This window comes from Urtica dioica, chromosome 9 (genome assembly GCF_054948205.1).
Source record: "Urtica dioica subsp. dioica isolate 48M chromosome 9, U.dioica_male_clone48M_v1_H2, whole genome shotgun sequence".
In the NCBI taxonomy this organism is placed as follows: domain Eukaryota; kingdom Viridiplantae; phylum Streptophyta; class Magnoliopsida; order Rosales; family Urticaceae; genus Urtica; species Urtica dioica.
Window position 1 is genome coordinate 18,101,667 of NC_142764.1, and position 26,067 is coordinate 18,127,733.

The window sequence follows — 26,067 nt, forward strand, 5'->3', positions numbered from 1 at the left end:
TAAATCCATACATGATTCTAAAAATTAGTTTAATGATAAAAAAATCATGTAAATGAGTAATATAATCCTAACATAATTATTTATTTTATTTTTTATTTTTTTAATTTAAAAAAAATCGGTTAAATATCGATGACTGATTTCTCCAAAATTAAAAATCAATATCTGGTCCAGTTTTTGAAACTGGATCGGTTATCCGAATCCAAATTTCAATTATGACGTGAAATCGATTTTTGGTTTCGGATTGATTTGGTTATAAATATTTTCAAAATGGATTAAAAGTGTAAAAAGAAAAATTTAGGGGGGGGACTTTAGCCCCTCGATCTACTGTAACTTCCGACCTTCAATTGTTGCGTTTTCTTGACTTTGTCAATTGTTAAACATGATTTTCAACTACGTATTTAGGTTCTAGCCCCGTTTGACATAACTTTGTTTTTAAAAAAAGTGTTTTTAGGTTCAGTTTTCGAAAAAAACTGTTTTTTTCAAAAACTGACAAGGTGTTTGGTAAACTGTTTATAAAACAGTTGTTGCTGGTAAGAAAAACTGATTTAGCGTTTGGTAAAACAAATATATTATAGTAAAAAGACTAAAATAGACATGTTCTTAATAATTAAATAATAATTATTAATATGCTTATTTATAATTAAAACATATATATATATATATATATATATATATGAATAATATTTTGTACGAGGATATTACAGTAATTTATATACCGAACTTAAAAACACTTTTTTTTTTTTCTAAAAACTAATAATCCTAGCTTTTTCATCTCATGTACAAAATCTAAAATCACTTTTGAAGTTTTTTGTACAAACAGTTTTACCAAACACCAGATAAACAGTTTAGTTTTTTTCTAAAAACAAAAACAAAGCTTTTAATCTGAACCAAAACTTTAGTTAGACTTGTTTCGAGTTTTGATAAGCATGGGATGTATACAAAGGCTGGACATATTTGAATTTTATTAAAAACAAACAGACTGATAAAAGAAAATAGAATATATTATTCATCCCCATATGGTAATGTAACTAAACTGTAGCCTTGGCAATTTTCAATAAATACGGAAGACCCAGTCAACCACCAAACTTGATTTATTATATTTGAAATTATTGCCTTTGGATTGGACTAAGAAAATTAATAATAGTAAAAAAAAAAGCATCTTTAACACATCATCTGTGCGTGCTAATTTGACATTTTTGAGCTAACTATACGTTGATTAGTTGACACCGACATGCTAAATATAAACTACTTATTTTATGTTGAAAAATAGAAGTTCTATGAGTAAAGTTAGAACTTCACCTAAGTATTTAACTTCGGTCAATGTTTGCTAAAAAAACAACTTATTAGGTCAACTTTATATTTCACACATTGTCTTACCAAAGTCTTTAAGTGATCTTTCTTCTCGAAGCAAACGCTTACGTGGCATTAAATAAAAAGGTTGGTAATCTTCCCATTTACATGCCTCCTTAGTCCCTATTCCCTAACAATTAAAATTGAGTGTTTGGAAAATCAAGATCTACTGGCCTAGCTGCGGCTAAATCATTATAGTATTGAATTATGATCCCCAAATTCATAAAATAATTTTAAGCCATCATTACGTCCAAAGTTTCTAATCCTTTTACCAAATCTTTGATCAAGTCCAAGTAGCATAAAACCAAACGCCACACTCTTCAAAGTAAAAATAAAGCGGCTTTTTTCAAGCATAAGAAGCGATAGACAATAATTAATAAATAAATTTGTTTGGAAATATTAAGTGTGTATGCTTTTTATGCGTTGTCTTAAAACTAATGCAATTTTTTTCTAACTCACATGACGTGAAGTGGGTTAGTGCATAAACATCATGTTTCATACGCGTGGAATTATGGCCAACACTAGTTATTTTAGCTAATAAGCAATCATGAAACTCAAGATTTTACATATTGTTAATGCTTGGTGTTCATAGTGAAACATGTGGGATAAATTATGGTTATGAAATGATTACATTGGCTAATTGATCGTCGAGTACAAATATTGCATATCCTACGTTTGATCGTGATATAATTAAAGGTGACTAAAAACATTATATTTGGAGTCCAAACCACTTTACAATGAAGCAAGGAATGGATAAAACAAAGTTAAATGTGCTCTTATCTAATTCTATTATTGAGTGAATGAATAATGAAATTTTTTGATATAAAATATTAAAATACTCTATTTAATTACAAAATAATTTAAAAACTTATTATATTTAACATGTTATGCGTATATATATTAATTAATAAAATGTTTTTCGTTTTCGATCGTTTTATAAAATCTTGTGGATATCCTACTACAATATGTCAAGACTGCACTCTTGATATTATTATAGTTATATTTACTCAATATAAATTATGGAGTGTCTACTAATATATTCACCACGAGAGTATCGATCTCTTTGGTTCCTCTAGTGACTAGAATAGTGGATATTATCATTATACCTTTCAAGTTAAATATGAGCCATAAATAATAGTGATTCTCTAGTGAGAGATTCTTTCACTTATATTATTACAAAGTGTGTACAATCTATCAATTTCCGTTGAGCATTAACTCTTTTTTTAGAGTTGGTGGCATTTAAATTTCTATATCGATCATACTTAGTCACCCAAAATACAAGTATTCAAACATAGATCTAGATGCCAATGGATAAAATACCTTAGAAACATAACTTGAAATCTATGATCACGATAGAATTTGGATTAATTATTACAGTGACCATAATAAATTTTTATATGTCAATCATAACGATACCTTAAACGACACATTAAAATGAAGTGTTTATAGATCGTGTATAAACAAATTTACACATAATGCTCCACTTAATGTACACATTTATTCTATATGTATGTGATTTAGAAGCAAGCTATTTAGATTAATCATGTACTAATTTTTAGTGCTGCATCAAAACTTATATATTTAGTACTCCTGTATAAACAGCTAAAATAGTTATTGCAAAAAACTATTGATACAATGAACACTATTAAATCAATATACGAAATAAATTTTATAATCATATAATAAAAAATATCTACTATCGAGAGCCTTTGTATTTAAAATTGATTATATCTTTTTTTATAGGCATCAAAACCCTTTTTATATATATATGCTCAGGCTTATTGCAGCTAGCTAGATATTATATAGGATTGATCCATCAACATATTATATATAATTGCACATGTATAATATAATTTATTTCTGATGACAGTTTATATTTAATAGATAATATTCTCTCCCAACACTGTTCGACAAAGACAAACTCGATCTTTTCTTCGATTACGTATATATAAAATAAACTATTGACATAGGCACTAGGGTGCTAAACAGCTCATAGTGTTGGATAATGAATTATAAAATAAGACATTTTGTTTTCTTATGTTAATCTGTGGAAAATATATATTCATAAATATAATTTTGGTATAAAGATTTTGGCTAAAATCGGCCCAGTACACTGCTCGTACGTGAACCATAATCTGAACGGAAAGCGTATGGATTAAGGAAAATATTATCTAGCATTTTCAAAATTGTTTAGAATAAAAGAAAAGATGTTCATCCAAGCAACTTCAATATATAAAAGTTTACCTAAAACTAATGTATTAAAAATCAACGAATAAGGAGGAAAAAAAAATCATATTTGGACAGAATTGAATGAGACAGTAATAATATTAGGCATCCCAATCAAGTAATTAGGTGAAAAAATAGATAGTTTATTGATTAAAATTTAAGATTATTAAAAATTAATATTTTTTTTTGAGGAATATTAAAAATTAATATTGTCACGTCCTTTAATTTTTTTTTTTAATTTTGTATTAAAATATTAAATCAAAAGTACACTTTTCTTTTAACCCGGATGCTTTTCCTAGGTTAAACTTAAACCATAGACCACGTGTTCCTAATTTTTAATGAAAAGTTTAATTACTACGAGAGGCGTGTTTGTTTGCTTCTCCGCTGGCCAAGCACGTGTGATGATTTGAGCTGGCTCAGACACGTGTGGTTGACGTGAACAGTGACAATGATTCTAGACTCGAACTACACACGGCTTGAGAAAGTAAAAGTGGTTTGACTATTTTCAGCTCATTTCTCAAGACCCTCTTTCATTCGTCTTATTTTAAAGATCCGACGGTCACACGTCATCATCCAAGAAGTACAGGCGTGCGCGCCGAACACGTGGCATTTCGAAAGGGAAGTTACAGTGCCCACAGGTTGTGACTGGAGTCTCGTCGCGATATCCCAACACGGAATAGAATCTTTTACCAGGTGTAGTAAAAAATTCGTTTCAATTATTTTTATTACCGAGGGTGCTCTTGTGATTTCCTTTTAAAAAAAAAAAAGTGGATGAAACGGTGGCGTTTTAAGAGTTGCCGACGGTCCCACGCTGGGCAAACCTGATCGCCAAACAAGGCTGTGATTCACGGTCACGTCAGTCCAAATCTCGGCCGTCGATTTCCGAGTGAACGTCGCGTCCCCTGAGCATCAGATCTATCCGATGAAACGTCGTTTAGTGGCTGAGTGGGTCCACTTGAGAAGACCTGACTGTGACCATATATCCTATTTATTTAGACGGCTGTCCCAACACAGCCCCGTGAGTTTATCTTTTATACCCAAAACTTTTATTAAATCCCACAATCCACTGGCTCATCATCTTCTTCACTCTTCAGCCAGCCTCTGGGTTTCTCTTTACTCTCCCCTTTTTATTTTCTTTTTCTTTTTCTTTCACCGCCATTACTACCACTTTGGCTGTATCAGTGAGCTCTAGTTTCGCCATGAGATTTTAATTGTTTGATAAGGCTGTAACTTTGTTTTGTGAAATTCTCTGAACTCGCTTTGGATTTTGACAATGGTGTCTCTCGAAGATTCGCACGCCGTTTCGAACCGATTTCCCCTGACTCGAAGCTACTACGCGGCGTCTCCGAACTCGTCAGGAATCAGCAGAAACATTGGGCGTTCGATGCGGACGATTCGCTCCACCTATTTCCAGGACGATCGGAGCTGTTCGTTCGCCGGCTCTGTGGCTCAGCCTTCAGGCTTCGTCTCCGAAAACCTAACGGAATCGGTGATGGACATGAGGCTCGGCGAGCTCGCCTCTCGATCCTCCAAGCCGCCTAAGCCGACCTCGACCGACGAAGAGCTTCTCGACATCTCTCAGGCCTTCAGCGACTTCTCCGCTTGCAGCAGCGACATCTCCGGCGAGCTCCAGAGGCTCGCCTGCCTGCCTTCCCCGGAAAACGCACCAATCACAGAGTCCGAGGCGGAGGAGGCTTCCTCGCCGGAGCCGGAACCGGAGCCGTGCCGAGGATTCCTCCAGAGGGACTCATTCTCAACGGAGATAATCGAGAGCATTTCTCCGGAGGATCTCCTGCCGACGGTCAAGATCTGCGTCGAAGGCCTCCAATCTCCGTCGATCAACATCAAACGCTCCGCCGCGGCGAAGCTTAGACTCCTCGCGAAGAATCGCTCCGACAACCGCGCGTTGATCGGAGAATCCGGCGCCGTTCCGGCGCTCATCCCGCTCCTCCGCTGCAGCGATCCATGGACTCAGGAACACGCGGTGACGGCCTTACTAAACCTCTCTCTCCACGAAGGAAACAAAGCTCTGATAACGAACTCCGGCGCAATAAAATCCCTAGTCTACGTGCTGAAAACCGGCACCGAGACATCCAAACAGAACGCAGCTTGCGCGCTGCTCAGCCTGGCTCTGGTGGAGGAGAATCGGAGCTCGATCGGAGCGTGCGGCGCGATTCCTCCGCTGGTGTCGCTCCTCATAAACGGATCGACGAGAGGAAAGAAGGACTCGCTGACGACGCTGTACAAGCTGTGCTCGGCGCGGCAGAACAAGGAGAGAGCGGTGAGCGCCGGCGCGGTGAAGCCTCTGGTGGAGCTCGTTGCGGCGGAGCAGGGGACGGGACTGTCGGAGAAGGCGATGGTGGTTCTGAGCAGCCTCGCTGGGATCGACGAAGGACGAGAGGCTATTGTGGAAGAAGGAGGGATCGCAGCCCTCGTCGAGGCCATCGAGGACGGCTCTCTCAAAGGGAAAGAGTTCGCTGTTCTCACTCTCCTTCAGCTCTGCGCTGAGAGCCTCAGAAACCGAGGGATGCTCGTCAGAGAAGGAGGAATTCCTCCGCTTGTCGCTCTCTCTCAGTCCGGAAGCGTCCGAGCCAAGCACAAGGTTTGGAACCCAGATTTTAGTATTGAAAATGAAAATTCGTGATTTTGTTTATTCATTGCGAGTAGGTTTTGATTGCTTGTCAATTTGCTTATATGTGCAGGCTGAGACGCTTCTTGCTTATTTGAGAGAACCCAGGCAAGAAGCTTCATCTTCAAGTCCTTGAACTACTCTTTTATTATTTGCCATTATATAAAATAGTGAGGAAATTATACAGTGTGGAATGTGGATGGTTGTTTATGTGTACATACGGGTCAGGTTGGCCTTGTTTTACCAGTTGTTTGTACAGCGTAGAGAGTGGGGAAGAAGAAAAAGAAGGTAAATTAGAGTGAAGCTAGTGAGTAAAATGTGATGACTTGCTTAGAGATGTATGGTCTTGAAACTAAGTTTTGGTCTCTCTTTTACCCTTTTTTTTGGTTTTCTGTTCAACTTTGTTCTTCCGTAGAGGCTGCGGAAGAACGAATTACATGTTTTGGCTTGTGGGGTTGGGTTAAACGTCCCTGTGTTTAATTGGGACGACCCTTTTTGTTTAAAGCTACATCTTTTTTTTTTAGTATTTTTCAACTGATCTTTCTTGCTCTATTATTGAGAAGAAGAAGAGACGAGGAAAAAGCATGTTTGTATTTTGGGGAGTATTAAATTTTCCCAATACTCACATCAGATCCAGATTGCAAGTTTCTCTTGTCTTATGTGATGGATACACTATTTCAATCTCACTGGGAAAACTCTGAACTAATTTCAAACCCATATTCAAGTATTTTGTCCGAACCTCTGTCTTATGTGATCATCGTCAGTCAGACCATTCTTTATTCTTGGCTTCACAAGCAGGATAAGAAGCTGGGAAAGCAAACTTTGAATAACAAGCTTCAGAAAACTAAATCTAGAATAATTTAATTGCCCATGGGTTATAAATTAAATTAGATATATGAGTAGGGTCAATTTAGCAGCATCACCACATGTCGTACACGTACACATCTGGCAAACTTCACCAGCCGATACAAACCCCACCATCACTACCACCACCTTCAAAAAGGCCAAACAATGCAAAAGAGAGATTGGAAAAACAAATTTTTTTTTTTTTCCGGAGCAAAGCAGTGTCAAATGTATGTGAATGTGTTATGTACTTATGTTTCTCTTTCTTTCCTTTGTCGTGACTCTATCATTCATTAGCTGGCAGAGCAGGTATGTTTCTGTCTGGCTGTTTTTTTTTTGGGGTTTGGTTTGGTTTGGTTTGATTGCAATCCTTAAAATTAAAATCCAGTCTACGCTTTGGGTTTGTACTTGTAGTTTTTTTTTTTCTTTTCGAATGACTAGTGTCGGTGCGTTCAATTATAACCCTTTTTTTTAGTCTGATAACGATGGTTGTGTATAGTGTTACATGCTAAGCTTGTAAAAGGAGACCCGGGAAGTTTTTTCAAACGTTGTAAAACTAAAACAAGACCAATAATACATATTATAGAAACTGAGAATCTTTTAGCTTTTTAACCGTTGCCCATTTTAAATTGTTGTTTAACTTCATGATGTGAGTTAATAAGTGTAGCGTTTTTAAAAGATGACTCAATTTGGTTACGGCATATAGATCATAAATGTTTCTTTTTTTTTTTTGTCAACGGGCATTGAATTATTTCTGCAGGCACAACTGTTGGTCAATGGATCAGCTTTTATGCTTGCCTCAAAATGTCAAAGAAAAAAAAACGTTGTATTGTAACTCGAGGTTTTCTGAGTCATTATCTATATATCTATTTATGCAATTACTTCCTGCTGGATCTTTATTCAATGGTCTATTTCCAAGAGCTATTAAGAGCTCTATTTCAATTTCCAATAGTTGTCAAATTGTACATGATATTGATGAGCTGTGGATACCTTTTAATTTTTAATTTCCTGTGAGACCGAACCAAAAAGGCACATTTTTAGGCACAAACATATCTGAAAACAGCCAAAACCATTGGCATTTATATTTTAACGCAAAAATATTTACATTATTGACAATACTTGGTCCACTGTGATTAAAGCTCTCGAGGACAGATCGGGAAATTTAACCAATTGTTTTTATCCCAAAAACAAACAGTTTACAGTCCTCTGAATCTCAGAAATAATTGTAATGTTTGTACCAAGTTTTACTTATTTTTACCAAAAAGGGCGGCACAGTAAATAAAAAAGTACCACGACTTTTACAGATAAGATTGTACTCTCACACTTATCCAATATCCTTGTCTTGAGTAAAATATATTTGTCAATATACATGCCAGTAAAATTGTACACGATACGCCCTGGATTCTATGCAAAATGGAACATATTTGTCTATTATGAGTTATCGATTTTTTTTTTTTTATCAAATCAAATTTTTAATGTCTCAGAGGCTAACTCGAAGCAGATAAACACCAAGAACAATGAAATGAAAGAGAATTCTTGATTAAATTTAAAGCATAGACTTTGTGATGATTTTATCTTGTGCTTAGTTTGGTAAGCTGTCAAGTTGGTCACGGCATTGTTCTAGCTTTAGGTGACTTTCCAAGGGAAAAATAACATTCAATCACATTCATACAAAGGCTTAATGATCAGTGGTCTTGTCAGTTCTAAAAATCAGCATTTGGTGGACTACAATTTTCATAAAACACAATAATTATCACTTATTTAGTGGTCTGTATTTATTTATTTGGCTCTCTAAATTTCTGTCAGTGATAGACCCCCAATGAAGCAATGCAAGCAAGTTGTGACGTTTTCCTTGGACGTTATTTATTTATCATTCCCAACCACTGAGATGTTGCATTTGAGACATTGAGCCCTGGTCTCTTTCATTGTTCATGTATATTACTAACAAAAAACTTCAATCAAGAATTAAATTGCCGATAACGATTTGGCCAAAGAAGATTTTTAGCCATGATAATTCAATTCAACCACACGCAAATAGATTATTAATTACTAGAGGTGAGCCCGGGGTTTGAACCATTTTAATGGGCATTAAAAAAAAAAAAAAAAAACAACTACGCTTTATGTTTTCAATGTGATAATAATGACGAGTTTTTTTTTTCATCTCATTAAGAAGATTTTTACAAGACAAACCAAGAGAAGGGGGGTGATGAGTTAAACAAGTAATTTAAAAATCTCCCCAAAAAAAAAAAAATCACAGCTGAAAATACATTCCAAGTGTAAGAATTTGATTTAAAAAAATCAAGGAATGTCTTGATCCTTGCCATTCTTCGCGACGACCTCTTTCGAACGGAAAGCCTTGGGCGTGTACCTCGTCTTGAGCATCTTCTCGACCTCCTCGAATTGCAAACCTTTGGTCTCGGGGACGAGGAAATAAATGGCGACGAGGCCGATCAGAGAGAATCCGGCGAAGAGTAGAAAAGTCCAAGACGAGCCGATGGCGTTGGTGAGAGTCAAGAAGGTCTCGCTGACGATGAGGTTGGCGGTCCAGTTCGAGACGGCGGCGATTCCTCCGCCGGTGCCTCGGTACCTGAGAGGGTATATCTCCGAGTTGACGATCCACGGCACCGTTCCCATTCCCGGGGCGTACGATATTATGTAGAGCCCCAAGAGCACCACCGCCAAGAACCCCACCCTGTTCGGACACCCTTCACTGTACCACACTCTTCTCTCTCCGCGGCACAACCTTCTCACATCATCTCCCCCCGCCAAACATGCCCCGGGACCGAACTGATCATGGCAACCCCAAAAATTAAAAAAAAAAAAAATCGCGGTTATGACCACTTTTACCGACTATTATTTAAGGAATTAGTATATTTGTTCCGTGCAAACTTAACTTTATACCTCTAGTTCGCCAAATGCTAATCAAAAAAATTATTTACTCTACAATTAGACTTAATACTATACTAAAAATTGCTGAATGATACTCCTTAATTATTACCCATTCCTTATTACTGTAATTATAGTACTAGAATTCTCTCACATTTAGAGGTTATTCAAGGAATCAGTATATTTGTTCCGTGCAAACTTAGACTTTATACCTCTAGTCCGCCAAATGCTAGTAAAAAAAAATTATTTACTCTACAATTAGACTTTAGACTAGAATAAAAATTGCTAAATGATACTCCTTTTATATTGTTACTCCTTAAAGAATTGGCTTGTTCCGTCCGAATCGAAACCTTTTGATTCAATTTGTATGTTTGTTTCTACTCACCGCATTTCCCGGGGCGGCGCAGAAACCGCAATCGGTCTTCAAGCACGACATACAGTTCCAAGACGGAGCGTTGACGGCGGAGGCGTAAGCGGAGCAGGTGGAGTTGCCGCCGAAACGAGCGGACTCGAAGGCGCCGACGGGAGGGGCGTGGGAGGCGGCCTGAAAAAACACGGCCGACAAGGCGACGAGGCAAGCGATGATCCCAAAGAGGGAGACGATCATGAGCCTTCGGCGGCCGTAGCGGTCCACCATGCTCATGCTTATGACGGTCCCGACGACGTTGAGCCCCGAAGTGACGAGCGAGAGAGCCAGTGCCGTCTGGTTCGAGGCAAACCCCGCAAACTGGACTATGGTGGGGCTGTAGTACATCACCGTGTTGATGCCCACGAATTGTTGGACCACTTGGACGGTGACACCTGCGTATAGACCTCTTCGGACCACTTGGTTCCCCAAAGCACCTTTCACCTTCGAGAAGAACCCCTCATCCTCCGACAACGCCTTCTCCGCCTCTACCGACTCGTGGAGAGCCGCCACCTCGCCCTCCACCTCCTCCGCCGGGTAAATCCTCCCCAAAATCTCCCTCGCCTCCGCTTCCTTGTTCTGATGATAAATAATCCCACAAATTTCATTTTTTTTTTTTTTTTACTTGGGTGTTATGGCTAGATTTGCTTGTCTAAAGTGAGCGCAATAGCTAAAATTTACAAAAAAAAATGAGCAGGTATCAGGTTTCAATAATTTTTAATGACAACGTTAAAAATAAAACGATTAGACCATGTAACTTTGACTTTTTTTGTTGAAAACTTATAAGTTTGAGGCAATTTCCCGTTTTAAATTGGGTGTTATATCTAGATGGCTAATTAAAATAAATAATTTTGCAAATTTTGGTCTGGAATCTCAATGCAATGGCTAAAATTTATGACAATGAGCAAGTAAAAGGTTTCAATATTTAACGGCGTAACTTTGACTATTTTGCTGATCATTCAACTTCAAACCATTATTTTGTATAATTTCTCCATTCGATTTCACACTCTCAAAAACCCTAATTTTGTTTACCTTTCTGTAGAGCCATCTAGGAGACTCGGGCAAGGAGAGCATGAGAACGAACTGGACAAGAGCCGGTACGGCGGCCACGCCGAGCATCCATCGCCACGTCCCGGGGGCCTGAAACCGATCAAATTCCTCTCGTCAAAAATCAAATATCTAAAACTTATCGTAAAAATTGGTTTCGGTAATAGGCTTGTAATCACTTTGGTAAAGGCGAGGTTGATGAGGTAGGCCAAGAACTGGCCGCCGGTGATGAGGAGCCCGTTGGTGCTGACGAGAGCTCCTCTGATCCTCGCCGGAGAGGCCTCGGAGATGTAGAGCGGCGAGGTCATCGACGCCATTCCCACTCCGAGGCCGACGATCACTCTCCCGATTATGATCACCCACGGCTGCGGAGCCACCGCCATCACCAAAGCTCCGATCATGAACAGAACATCCGCGACCAGTATCGACTTTTTCCGGCCAAACCTGTCGTTCATCCACCCGCCCACCGCAGCCCCGAATATCGCCCCCGCCACCGCCATGCTCACAATCGTCTCCTGCCATTTTTTTTCATCAATCAAAAATCACTAATTAATATTTATTTTTTATTTTTATGACATCATTCTCTCTCTCTCACACACACACACACACCTGAAGCCATGTTTTCCGGTCAACTTGATCGAAATCCTCCCGGATGTAGAGCAGAGCACCGGAAATCACACCTGATGTTTGTCGATTACAAAACATTAATTAATTAATTAATCAAAAGTGCAAAACATTGTCGTTTATGAATTACGTACCAGTGTCGTATCCGAATAAAAGGCCTCCAATGCCAGCTGACATGGCGAGTCTCATGATGTACGGAGTTTTCCATGTCGTTCGCCAGCACTCTGTGAAGTCAGTCCTCTCTCCGGCCTCAACAACGCTTTCCATTCTCTCCCACCAAAAAACCTAAACCCCAAATATTATAATACTAATAATAAAGTGCGGGATTATTTAAACTCCCCGAAAATCCCACTCTTTTCGGGGTTTAACAAATCTCCTAATTTCTCGAAAAATAGGGAATCCAGCCTTGTATTAGTCATCAACTCCCAGAATTATTTGGCTTTGATTTCCAGAAAGAATTCAAGATGTTTGAGGAAACAAACTTAACGATAGTCCAGTGAAGCTGAACTGATTATGCCTAAATATATATGAGAATGATTAGATATGTAAATTTCCAGATATGAACATACCTTACTCGATGCTTTTCTCTTCCGACCTTCTGTGCGACTTTTTTGTTTTTCTTTATTTATTTATTTAATATTACTATTTCCGGGATGTTTGTATGCAAATGATGGCATAAGTACGCTTTTAAGTCAAGAGTCAAAAGAAGACGAAAAAAAGAAAGATAAGGATGATTGTATGTTACCGATGAGTGTGACAATATATTATATTTAAGATAGGGAAGTGTGAAAAATAATAACAAAAATGACGAATAACATGAGAAAGACGGAATATAGTATCAGAATCCCGAAATTTTCGACTGTTTTATATAACTGAATGATTGGACAGAACAGCTACAGTGATATTGCATTTAAGGAAAAATGACATATATGTATTATATTTTTAATAAAATATTGAATTTAATATTCTGTTTTTTCGAATTTTATATAATTAAAATGACAAAGTTATATCATAAAATAGATAATGGTGTCACTAATTTTTTTTTTTTATTGGTTTTCATTAATGTTGACTCAATATTTATATGTAATCCTTATTGTTATATATGTAATTTATTTACAAATGAATAACAAACAACAATCTTTGAATTGTAGAGAATACAAACAGAGAAAGTGGGTCAAAATCGACAATCAATAGTCATCAAAATCACTTATTAGAGCGTGAAATCCAAAATTCAGAGTTGTAATTCGAATGCGGAAAGAAATCATTTATTGGAAAGTACGTATTTTATTAGTCTATTTCGATTTAAGACTATTTTTATGTTAAAATTGCGAATTTGGGAGTTAAGACATTGTTTGGGGTTTGATTTGATTTCTTATATCAAAGTTAACATCAATAAAAAGTCAATAAAAGGAAGATCCGTGATACTGTTATCTATTTTAAGGTATAATTATGTCTTTTTAATTAAACAGAGAGTATTAATTCGACATTTTTGAAAACCAAATGTTAAACTCGATATTCACTAAAACACGAGATATATATGTGTTATTTTCTCAACAATTAATAGAAAATATAATTTTGCAAATTAATAAAACAAATATCATCCATATCCCTGACCTTCACTCAAAATAATGTATTTATACCTTTGTTTTTATAATATAACAAATTTATATATAATAAATGTTTTAATTATTTTTTTGTTAATTTATCAAACTGGACATAATAAAAATACTATCTTATTACAATGTATAATAGGAATATGAAGCCAATGTTGTCCAGAATAATAAAGATTTATACGATAATATCAATGATGCTCATTAGCTAGTAAAAGTAACAGTAAATTAAAATGTCGATTTATAGATAATTTTTTAATAATTGTGATATTACTGTTATTTTATAAATTAAGAACAAAAAAGAAATTAAAATATTTTGTAAGGCATAAATTTAAAAAGAAATACCGTAAGAATACATAAATAGCAACTTTCTCCCAACAAAATTACATAAATAGCAATGAGGGTTATGATTGTAATATATTTGAAAAAAAAAGGTATGAAGACTGAAATTTGACTAAAACTAAGGGAATATGAATGATATATTTTTTCTTTTGCAAGCAAATATACGGATTTTACATTTTATTGTATATGAACGTCATAGAAAATTTGAGAGAAATAAAAATAAAAAGAGTGCAGAGAGAGACACACTCATTGTCCCTACAAATTCCTATCTTGTACTCGTTTTCCAAACGAAAATAGCATGTTACTTTTTAGAGGGAAAAAAAATATATATTTGAAAGAGTGTGCGAGAAAAAAATTAAATAATAAATTAAATTAATTATTGTGTTTGAAAGTGTTAGAATATTTGAAGGAAAAAAAAAGGGTGCAAAGAGAAGAACACACATCATTCTATATCTTCTTTTTTTCCACTCGATTTAGAGAACAATAAAATATTATCACTTCTAATTACTTCTAATTATACATGTTCTCTTCAGAAATGGTTTCAAACGTTACAATTCCATGAGGAAATATTAATCCCTACTCATTGTCTTTGTCGTTTCTTAAGTTTCAAACTCCAGATTTATAAGAATATATAAAAAGAGTATTCTATTATGGATGTACGTGGTGAAAAACAAGGCCGTGAAAAGACAAAATCTTCAACCAAAAGACGTACTTTTAAACAAGTTAAAAGATAAAAATTCCATTGAACAAGACAAGTAAAACGACATACATACCACAATCTACGGAAAAACCACCTAATCTTTGATGGCTATCCAGAAAGAAACCCCGCGAAGCTTTTACTCATAATTTCACGATTTACTCGATAAAATTAGAACCATAACTTCATATGTTGATCACTATCGGACTATCGGTTATAGAGTTAGTAAACGACTGGCGTATATAATATATAATATTCAACTCTACCGGCATAATTTAATTGTATATAAATTTAATTAAAAGGCAACCTTTATCTGAAATATAACTAAATTCATTTTTTTTAATCTGTAATTAAAAAAGTGAAATTCAAAATATAATCCTCAACCAAACAGGACTCTATCAATTATTTCACACAATTTATATTTATAACAAATAAAAACATATCTTTCATGTCGCATAAAATCCGCACTATAATCTGGCTATTGATCAGCTACAGAAAGCTCATGTTTGTTTTGGAAAGAAGAAAAAAAAAACAACGATTAGTTTAGTGGTGGGTGTGAAGACTCAAAATTCGGTGCTATGATTTTAACATAGAACTTATATGTGACATGGATGCTTAAAGAGAAGAACAAAAGCTCAATAATGAAAGTAGGCAAAATGCAAAACGACTAGAATGTACTGGATTGAAGCACAATACATATAGAAAACTTCCACGGATTAAACTACTTGAAATGTTGGATTTGTAATTTAGACAACGTTTTAAATATATTTAAAATTTAGTCATATTTGATGACGTTGCCTCATTAATAAGATAATATTTTATATTATTGTCTTTTAGTATTGATAGATATACGTTAATATTGGTAAATGACTAATTTACTAGAATAAACGAAATATTGACTAGTTCTTTAAAATCAATTTTGAAATTGGTTATATAACTACGGAGCCAATAAATATATGAATTTTAACATATTGTCTTATCTAAATAAGATGGTTGATAATAATTTAAGAACATTTTATCTAAATAAGATGATTGATAATAGTTTAAGAACATTTGAAGCTGGTATCAATGTTAGTTTTTTTACACGTCCCACCCCTCTCCCATGATGATGCAAAAATGACCTCGCCAAGTTTATGAGCAAGTTGAACAAAGCATCTACGGGATAAAAAAAAAACAAAATTGGTTTACAAGATGTGTGATGTTAGTGTTGGAAATTTTGTCGAGGTTTTGAAGACGTCCGAGCTTGAATCGTGTATGAAATGCGCTTTACTTATAACATTGCTTGCCCCTCGACATTATATTGAAGGTCTAAAACAATAATATCGTAGGATAAGACAAACTTGTATTCAGTCTGCACCAACACTTAGCGAAATTCAAATGTAGGGTAAGAACAATTTCTTGAAAAATGTGTTTACGAGGGAGATATGGAGCTTCAACTTAGGAGTCACGAATGCAGCGTGGTTTATATATAGAAGATTGTACACATTCATGAACGGAAATGATAGACTTCGCACCTCTGTATATTAACAGCATTTATAGTTGCAAAGGACACACGTGTTGGCTAAACAATCGTTCGTACAAAATAATGTCATTCTTTGTTCAAGGGAGTACAACTAAAAAATATTTGATGCACATAGTGAGAATTGGCACGTGAGAGCTCGCAATGTCGTGCCTTGGGTTCACCATAATGCACATGTCCCTCGAGTTCGCCTACAAGAGTCAATAGGCCTGGATGCTCGAGCCTAGAGCCTGAGTCCGCACCTGCTTGAACAAGCAACACACAAAGGATTTCAAGTGACGCTCTCATTGCTCGATAACATCTAATAGTTATTTCGCTAGACATATATAAAGAGCTCAACTTCGCATTTTTTTAATAAATCTAAAAAACACAATACACATTATTTTTTATACAACTCTTATATATATATATATACACACACACACACACTAGCCACCTTCTTTTGGCCGAGTAATTTTCTTGTACTCGAAGCTGTTTATGTCCACCTTCTGTTGCGTAGCCTAAACATAAACGGAGATTGCGAAGTGTGAGCTACAGAGAGAGAGAGAGAGAGAGAGAGAGAGAGAGAGAGAGAGAGAGAGAGAGAGAGAGAGGTGATGTTGGGAAAACAAAAAATGCAAAACATTATTATTTTTTAGTGTCAGATAAAAAAACTAATTGAACATGAGAAGTTGGGGAGAGATATATAAATAGGGAGAGAAAGAGAGAGAAAGGTGATGTTGGGAAAATAGGATTGAGGTATCGTGATGTTACAGGATGAAAATAGAATAAATAATATGTGAATAGTAAGTTATTCTGACTTGTGATATTGTGTATATATTTTAATGGTGCGCCGTTGATTTACGATATTGATGTTGTTATTCTATGATCTATCGCATTTGAGTACAATGAATATAGATGACTCGATTTCAATAGGCTTGCTAGCTCTGTATAATAAGCAAATGTCACGTCCATTGTGTAGCGAATAGATGTTTAGTTCAAACCAAGGTTTTAAATGCCGGTAAAAATCCCGACTTTCGCCTGTAAAGCTGCTGTCGGAGCATAAACGGCCGACGATAATTAATATAGTTTGTCGTTTCGTCGTTGGATGTAGTTCGAAAATCAACGAAACGACATATCGGGAAAAAGAAATGAGTTTACAATATTCGTTGAAGCATGTTTTGAGTCTGTATTTTATTGGAGAAGAAGATGAACAGTGTTTACCGTCTCACAATAAATTTCGAAATTTGCAAATCGTGAATGTCTCTTCAATGGAGTGTTGTTATATTTCATTCGAAGATGAAGACGGAGAGAGAGAGAGAGAGAGAGAGAAAGAACGCATTAAGGTTCAAAATATCCGCGGTCGTGTATCCCACCATCTCTGCGTTTCATTTTTTTTCTTTGTTTTTTTTTTTTTAAAAGCGGCAGGTGCCGTATCAGGTGGTTAAAAACAATTGAAGCAAATAAAAGAAAAGCCCACGTGGCCCTTATATGTATTATTGGCCCAAAAATATAAGTAGTTTTTCAATATGTATTATTGTAGTTAAAAAAAAACAAAAACCACTACGTCAACCTTATATGTAAATATGTCATGTATTCAATTTATGATTACAAAAATATCAATAACAATACCATAATTATATGCATATAGCATTATTATTGAACTTGTCTGTAGAAAATGTTTTATTGAACAAATTTAAGTGTATTTAACTGCCCTTGAATACTTTATTTTGTATTTATAATTTAAGTGTTTTAATTCTTATATATTTATTTATTTTCAATCATTTTGAATTTTTAAACAAAAAGGAAAATAAATAAAATGAAGATTAAATAATACATATGTAAAATTATATCTATTTTTATTATATTCTGCAATATTATTTCCGTTCGTTTTTTCATCGGCGTGTTGGTTTTCCATCGAAAATGTTATTTGAAAACGGCATATCATTTATCTTTTTCTTCTTTTTTCCGTTCGATTTTTCATCGGCGTATCAGTTTTTCGTAGATAAAGAAGCTCGAAACGGCGTCGAAAACAGCATTTCGAATCTTGGCTCAAACCCTTGAACTTTTATTTCTCTCTCTCTCTCCCAAAACTTAAAAAATCTCTAAAAATGAGGAATATTAGTCCTTAAACTTTCAAGAAGGCCGAACATCATCTTTTTTTTTTTTGTGGGATAAGCTCTTAATGACCTAGCTGAGTGCATTATTTGTTCTCTTAAGAGTCCTTCAACCCACATAAGGATATCCTTGTATAAAATAAGCATCAATTCTTGCCACGGGGAAAGCTTGATAAAATTATAGTTGGCCTTTAAGAACTTATTTTTTCATTATTTTTTTTTTCCTCATTTCCTTTACTTCTTTTTTTTTTTTTTGAAGAAACTGAGGGGCCTCCAAACCAGAGCACCCCAAATTCATTCCATAACAGTATCCCTTACAATCACATCTTTCACAGAGGATAAGATGTTTCCCAGATTACAAAAACCAAAAACAGTAGAATATAGAGCCCATTTGACCAAACCATGAGCCACTTGGTTACAATCTCTATGATTCCACACAAAGTTACAACTACTAAGACCATCACTAAGAGATAATATCTGCTCATACAGAGGGATACAATGCCAAACCGGACAATTTCTTCGCTGAACGTTTCCTTTACTTCACTCGATCTCTCTCTTAGATTTCGCCAATCGCGACCTCATTTTGCCACTGCTCCACCAGTACCTCTCCCTCATCTCTATAGCACTCTCTCCCTCACATTTTTCAGATCCATAAGTATTTTTTGTTCGTATATGCCATTACCGACTATTAGCAATTATTAGCATAAATAATGTGTGTTATTTGTTCGTATCCCTATTAACTGTTACATTCAATTATTATATTCTGCATAACATATGACAGTTATAGTTGTAAATAATCGTTAATGTGTATTATAGGCATAAAAAGGCAAAAAAAAAAAAAAAATGAAGAACAAATATGTAGTTCCCTTAATTCCACCACCATCACACATGCAACAATTATCGATTATTAACAGGTATTCCTAAACACCACCGCGTTGCCAATCTACCACCATGCATGTCGTTGTCCTGCACCCGAACTCCCCTTCCATAGACGACTCGCATATGCTTTGATCGTGTCGTCATCGCCAAAGTAGAGAGAGAGAGAGAGAGAGAGAGATTTTATTCATTATATCTGAAGTTGCAATCAACGTGGATATGCAATACTAACCAATACCTACCAATTAAGAAAGTTATGGGCCTTAGCTTCTATGATTTTGGGTTCTCCTCTTTACTTTATTCGTAGAAAAATTTAAGGAGTTTATAATTGTAGTTAATAAAATCAATCATTTAAAAAAAAAATTGAATGAAAAACACGTATTGTTGACCTGTAAAATTAGTACAACAATATCTCACGAAAATACACAGACTCCGAGTACGAAGCCTCCGAGTACAGAGGTGATTTAGGCGAGACTTTCTCTTTATACAGACGAATCAAATACAAGAGAGCAGTGTTTTCTAGAGATTTCAAGTGAAAGAAAGTGTGTGAAAAAAGTCCGTGCTTCGTTCTGTGCTGCTGCCTCTATTTATACTCGTCTGGTCGTGTCTTTGACGGTTATTCAGAGGAACGTGGGGTGATCAATCCCACGTTCTGGACGGTTATGGGTAACTGCCTTTCGCCTCTCTCTGAGGTGGGCGGTTAATGCTCCTCGTGTGGTTCCTGAACCGTCAAGGTGTGCGTTTTAGAGCTTGAAACATGTTTTCTATTAGTTTTGACTAGTCTTTGACCCACGTTCTTCTCTTCTCTTCGAAGTTCTGATCGGTGGGTTTCGTTCTTAACTTATGAACGGTTCGTTCCTTTTCAATGGATGGCCCTTGGGTTTACTTAACCTGAGCTCGGTGCTGGATTCTTCTCGCTGCTCGGTAGTCCGACTAGCCAGCTCGGAGTCTGACTAATTTATCCCGTAACAGCTGCCCTCCAGTTTCTTAGTTTTTTCTTTAGCAAAAATGGTAAGGAACTATTTCGGTTTGCTTCGTGACCGTGTTCATCTTTGCTTACTCGTCTCGGGATGATCCGAGTAGAATTCTTCATTCTTTTGCTCTTTTTCTTTTCTTTTTACAGGACGACGTCGTTTGTCATCTGGCCTTTCTGAACCGTAGCGTCTTTTACTTCGACGGTCAGATGTGTTTGGCTTCCTGAACAAGCTTAATCCTCGCCGTTCGTGAGGTCTTTATATAAGGCCTTTTCTCAACTTTTGACTTCATTTCGCTTTTTCTTCTAAATTCTATTCTTAGAGCGTTCTCGGCTTGATCTGCTTATTCAGATTGTGCTTTTGGCTTTTTCGTTTTTGCTCGGATCTTCCGATCTTCAATCTCGCGGGTAAGGTCTTTTTATCATCGTTTTGATACATTCCTTTTGTTTTGAGATCGTTGTTCGGCGATCGGTATCTTCTTTATTTATCGTATTCGGACCCTTCGGACTTTAGGAATCTTAGTTTCTCAACTTCATTAGGACTATGGGAGGACTTGCGCGTCCTGATCTAAGCTTTGATCCTCGCGTCGTTCGGCGATCGGAACCTGATCCCGATAGTGTTACTTTGTTGGATGGGTCCAAGTTTCCTTTCCTCAGGAGTCCCGTGTGGTATCATGTCCCAGAGATCGGATGGGACCGTCCTGTAATGGCATATGATGAATCATGCGTGCCTCCCAATCCTGAGTCCGAGGGGGTTGATAACGAGAAAAAGGTTTTTGACTCGTCTTCCCTGTCGTGTAGGGACACCATGGTCGTGGAGATATCGTCTTCGTCCGCTTCTTCGAGGGAGAGCGGGTCGGAATCTCGTGATACGACGAGCCTTTCTCTTTCGCAAGACCGAGGAGAGGGCTGCTCTCAAGGTATTCCGGGTCCAAGTGGGAGGACCTTTGGGGTTGATCTTCCAGAGGAAGAGGAAGAGGCCCTGGTCTTTGAACGGAAAGAGGGCCAGTTTTCGGCCAAGGTTTGGACTTCTCGGGTTACCGAGAAATATATACAAGGGTTGAGGGAGGAATTTGAGATAGCTGATGGAATTATCCTCTCGGCACCTTTGGAACACGAGAGAGCCGATCAGCCTCCTGTCGGAAAGATTGCGTTCAATAGGGCTATTTTGAACGTGATCGGAGGGTTGCCAATGCATCCTCTCATTTCCCAGTTCGTTTCCGACCTGGGTTGTTCTCCTACCCAGCTCGTCCCCAATGTGTATAAGATCTTCGTCGGGATGGCCGTGCTGTGGGCGAAAATTTATGATCGCCCTGTCACTTTGCAAGATTTTTCGCAATACTACTCGTTTAAGTCGGCCCCAGGGCAGCATGGTTACTATTATGCTCGGGCCAATGACGATCAGTCTAAGGTGGTTACTCGCCTGCCGACCAGCCAGAAAAATTGGAAAGATCATTTCTTTTGGGTTGAAGGGAATGCTTCTTATGAAAGGTGCCCCATAAGGGCTTCGTTCTCGGAATTGGGTGTGATTTTGGTCCAGAATTCTTGTTTGATAATCTGAGCCAGGCTTTTGTTCTGGGTTCTTATATGTTTTATGTTTGGTTCCAGGTTCCCTTCCGCAATACTCCGAGGAGGAGCGACCACTTCACTCGGAAATTTTTGATCTTTCAGAGGCTGATCGGTCGACGTTTTTGTTATCGGACCCGGACCTGCTCGACCAATATTATTATTACCCTTATTCAAGTAAGTATTTTACTTGCCCTTTATCAACTTGCATATGTTTCAGTCTCCTCTCATTTTCATTTGTGTTTCTTAACAGAGATTGCCCAGATGGCGAAAAAGAAATCCGCTCCCGAGCTGATCCCTCCCAATCCGAAACGTGCCTAGGCTTCTAAGGCTTCGGCTGCTGGCAAGCGGGCGGCCTCGTCTATTTCGAAGGTTTCGGAGCCTCTGAGCTCCTCTCCGGTTAAGAGCCTGGCCGAGCTTTCTTCTGCCTCTGATCCTTTGGCTCCGGTTGTCACTTTTCTCCGCGAGCGTTTCCCTGCCGAGAAGGTTCAGGAGGTTCTCAGGTTCGAGCCTTTGGAGAGGCTTAACCAGGCCACCGATTCGGCGATTTCGGTAAGTTTTTACTTGTCTAGTCGGCACCTTTTCCCCTTTTTGATAGCTCATTGAGGCTGACCATTTGCTCGTTGCAGAGTTTTGTCAGTATGACCGGTCTCGTCGGACTGCTAGGCTCCGAGCTCACTTCCCTGAGACAAAGGAATGATCGATTCCTCAAGGAGAGAGATGCTGCCAGGGATGAGACAGCCAAGGTTAGGTCTGAGCTAACCCGGAAGTTCCGAGAAGACCTTGAGGCTGCTCGTTTAGCGGCGGTGGAAGAGTACAAAGCTTCCGACGATTATCGTGATATGCGCGATGATCTCTATACCGCTGGAATGACCGAGGCTGTTCGGCTTCTTGGTCCGAAGAATCCTACTCTGGATGCGACGGATCTCGATCACGACTCGGAGTCAAGGGCCAGCGAAGAAGGCGACCAGGAGTAGAATTTATATTTGTTGTTGTTTTATTTTTTTGATTTCTGCTAACCCGCTTGGGTTTTGAACAATTGATCCGAGGTCGGATCTTTATTATGTAATTTTCGTTTTTCCCTTTCGGGATTTGAACAAATGATCCTTGGTCGGATCTATATTTTGTGTAAATTCACTTAAGTTTCAAAATTTCGGCAAAGTAAAGTATTACTAGGTATATTTTCTAAAAAACTGTTTGTTAGTTATCTAGCCGCCCAGTTCACTTTGTTGAAATGAAAGATAATTAACACATAACGTGATAAATAATACATAATGCGATTCTCTGACCACATAAGTAATTCCGAGCAGAAGAATGAAAGACGAACAATTACTTGAAATTATAAGCACGTGATTACTCGAAATTCCGAGTAGAAGATCGAAAGATAGAAAATTACTTGAATTTATAAGTACGTGCGACCAAGCCGCTTTTCGAAATTGTAAACATAATTCATGCGACCAAGCCGCTTTTCGAAATTGTAAACGCGATACATGCGACCAAGCCGCTTTTTGAATTTTTAACGAATAAACAACTTAAACGTAAAATTGGCGAAGGTGCTCAGCATTCCAGGGATTTTTCTCCATATCGCCGCTTAACTGTTGTAGCCGGTAGGCCCCGTTTCCGAAGTCTTCTCGGATGATGTAGGGTCCTTCCCAGTTTACGTTGAAGGCTCCTTCCTGGTGGATTTTGGTGTGGAGAAAAACTCTTCTGAGGACTTTGTCGCCGACTCTGAATGATCTTGGTCGGACTTTCCTGTTGAAATACCGAGAAACCTTTTGTTGGTTAGCTAGATTTCTTAATCTGGCGTTTTCTCTTTTTTCTTCTAACAGGTCTGGACTAATTTCAAGCATGTCGTTGTTTACCTTTGTTGAGTAATTTTCTCTTCTCATTGTCGGTATCAAGACGTCGGTCGGTATGGCCGCGTCGGAACCGTATGCGAGGGAGAAAGGCGTTTCGCCAGTTGCGGAGTGCTCGGTGGTTCTGTATGACCAAAGGACTTCTTGGAGCATATCTACCCACTCTGACTTCTGCTCGTCTAACTTCGTTTTTAGGCCGTGTTTTATTGTTTTGTTGACGGCCTCCACCAATCCGTTGGACTGTGGTCTGACTGGAGTGGAAAAAACTTTGTTAATGCCGTATTTTTCACAAAAACCTTTGAAGGAATCACAGTCGAACCGGGTTCCGTGGTCGGATACAATTTTGACTGGTATTCCAAACCGGGTAATGATATTTTTCCATACAAATTTCTCAATTGCATGGGCCGTTATTTTATTTAAGGGTTCGGCTTCAACCCATTTTGAAAAATAGTCGATGGCTACAATTGCATACCTGCATCCTCCTCGGCCTGTTGGCAAAACTCCGATTAGGTCTATTCCCCATTCTGCGAATGGGATCGGGCATGAGAGGGTGATGAGTGGATTAGGTGGAAGTCTCGGGATGTTTGAGAACTTTTGACACTTGACGCATCTTTGCGTCATGTGCCGAGCATCGGCCTTTAATGACGGCCAGTAGAGTCCTTGTCGGATGATCTTTTGCGCCAATGCTTCGCATCCGATGTGACTTCCGCATATCCCTTCATGGACTTCTTTGAGAGCGTACTCGACTTCGTCTTCATCTAGGCACTTGAGTAGAGCTTGGGAAAATCCCCTTTTGTAGAGATTCTGACCTTCGAGGAAATATCGGGCAGCTCTGAACTTCAAACTTCTAGCCTCGTTTTTGTCTTTGGGTAGAGTTCCCTGCTGTAAGTATTCCCTGATCGGAGTTTGCCAAGACTTTCGTTGCTCGATATGAAGCACATGGGTGGCTTGCTCGATGCTGGGCTGCCCTATTTTGATCACTGGGATTGACTCCGAGTCTGATCCTTGAGTGGCGTGCTTTGCTAATGCGTCGGCCTCTACGTTCATGGCTCTTGGGACTTGGGTGATCTCGCAAAGTTCGAATTCGTTTGCTAAGTTTTTAGCTTTCTCGGCATATAGCGACATCTTTTTGCCTTTTGCCTGAAATTCACATTTCATTTGATTAACAATTAACTGAGAATCCGAATATACTTTGAGCTTTTTGATTTCTAAATCTTTTGCTATTTGCAGCCCATGTATCATAGCTTCGTATTTAGCTTCATTGTTCGAAGTATTAAAATCGAATTTTAAAGCGAATTTTACCTTGTCTCCTGCTGGACTGGATAGCGCAATTCCGACCCCGGACCCCTTTTCGTTGACTACTCCGTCTACATACATGTCCCAAATCGGGAATTCGACTGGCCTGTATGTGAACTCTGCAATGAAGTCAGCGACTGCTTGTCCTTTAATTGCTGGTCGGGGGCTGAAGTGTATGTCATATTGTGTCAACTCAATTGACCATTTCATTAGCCTTCCGGATACGTCAGGCTTTTGCAGCACCTGGCGCAGTGGGAAATTGGTGAGGACCGTAATCGGATGTGCAAGGAAGTAGTGTTTTAGCTTCCGAGAAGCAGTGATGAGGGCGAAAGCTAGCTTTTCGAGTTCCGGGTATCTTCCTTCCGCCTCGTTAAGGCGCCGCGAAGTATAATAGACCGGGACCTGGTGTTTTCCCTCATTCTTGATCAGCGCTGAGCTTACTGCATGTTCCGAGACGGCTAGGTAGATCTCCAGGGGCTCTCCTTCCTGCACTTTCCTTAAAGTCGGAGGCCATGCCAAGTGTTCCTTTAGGGATTCGAAGCTTTCGTCGCACTGCTTGGTCCATTCAAATTCCTTGGAGCCTCTGAGTATATTGAAGAAATGAATATTTCGGTCGGTAGACCGAGAGATAAAGCGACTTAATGCAGCTATGCATCCTGTCAGTTTTTGTACTTCTTTGATGTTCCGAGGTGGTCTCATGTTCCATAGGGCTGTGATCTTTTCCGGATTCACTTCAATGCCTCGTTCATGAACGATGAAACCTAAGAATTTTCCTGCAGAGACACCAAACGTACATTTTAGAGGGTTTAGTTTCATGCGATATTGCCTTAAAAGTTCGAATGATCTTCTAAGATCATTCGTATGTTCAACTATTTTTCGGCTTTTAACTAAAAAGTCATCGATGTATGCTTCCATCGTGATCCCGAGTAATTCAGCGAACATTCGATTTACTAATCTTTGATATGTTGCTCCAGCATTTTTTAACCCGAAAGGCATTACCGTGTAACAGTATAGCCCCCGATCAGTTATGAATGCCGTGTGGTCCTGGTCGGGACCATACATAGGGATTTGATTGTAGCCAGAGTAGGCATCCATAAAACTTAGGATTTCATGACCTGCCGTGGCGTCTACTAACTGATCAATTCTTGGCATAGGAAAACTATCCTTTGGGCAAGCCTTGTTCAGATCTGTAAAATCCACACAAGTTCTCCATTTCCCGTTAGGT

The 26,067-nt window shown here is 38.0% G+C and overlaps 2 protein-coding genes across 3 annotated transcripts; one reads left to right on the plus strand and one right to left on the minus strand.

Moving 5' to 3' along the window:
* The first annotated feature begins 4,606 nt into the window (after window positions 1-4,606).
* On the plus strand, window positions 4,607-6,864 carry LOC149385427 (ARM repeat superfamily protein). The gene is made up of 2 exons (XM_089624953.1): window positions 4,607-6,178; window positions 6,279-6,864. Exons 1-2 carry the CDS (start codon window positions 4,850-4,852, stop codon window positions 6,339-6,341), a joined length of 1,392 nt encoding a protein of 463 aa, XP_089481079.1. The 5' UTR covers window positions 4,607-4,849; the 3' UTR covers window positions 6,342-6,864.
* A 2,302-nt stretch (window positions 6,865-9,166) lies between these two features.
* On the minus strand, window positions 9,167-12,776 carry INT4 (inositol transporter 4). 2 transcript variants are annotated; one of them, XM_089624951.1, is made up of 7 exons: window positions 12,581-12,776; window positions 12,146-12,296; window positions 11,997-12,067; window positions 11,567-11,902; window positions 11,373-11,480; window positions 10,320-10,919; window positions 9,167-9,835 (listed from the first exon to the last, which is right to left on the minus strand). In XM_089624951.1, exons 2-7 carry the CDS (start codon window positions 12,276-12,278, stop codon window positions 9,347-9,349), a joined length of 1,737 nt encoding a protein of 578 aa, XP_089481077.1. In that variant the 5' UTR covers window positions 12,279-12,296; window positions 12,581-12,776; the 3' UTR covers window positions 9,167-9,346. The 2 variants fall into 2 exon arrangements, with proteins under 2 accessions (XP_089481077.1, XP_089481078.1); XM_089624952.1 differs by having other exon boundaries at window positions 12,146-12,318; window positions 12,581-12,771.
* Between the last annotated feature and the right edge of the window lie 13,291 nt (window positions 12,777-26,067).

Bases quoted from the DNA above. Each gene is read 5' to 3' on its own strand.
- LOC149385427 (XM_089624953.1), top strand. From the start codon at position 4,850: ATGGTGTCTCTCGAAGATTCGCACGCCGTTTCGAACCGATTTCCCCTG. The intron at 6,179-6,278 runs GTTTGGAACCCA...TTATATGTGCAG, and splicing joins GCGTCCGAGCCAAGCACAAG to GCTGAGACGCTTCTTGCTTA.
- INT4 (XM_089624951.1), bottom strand. From the start codon at position 12,278: ATGGAAAGCGTTGTTGAGGCCGGAGAGAGGACTGACTTCACAGAGTGC. The intron at 12,068-12,145 runs GTACGTAATTCA...GACAAACATCAG, and splicing joins TTTATTCGGATACGACACTG to GTGTGATTTCCGGTGCTCTG. The intron at 9,836-10,319 runs GTGAGTAGAAAC...TGCCATGATCAG, and splicing joins GCGCCGCCCCGGGAAATGCG to TTCGGTCCCGGGGCATGTTT.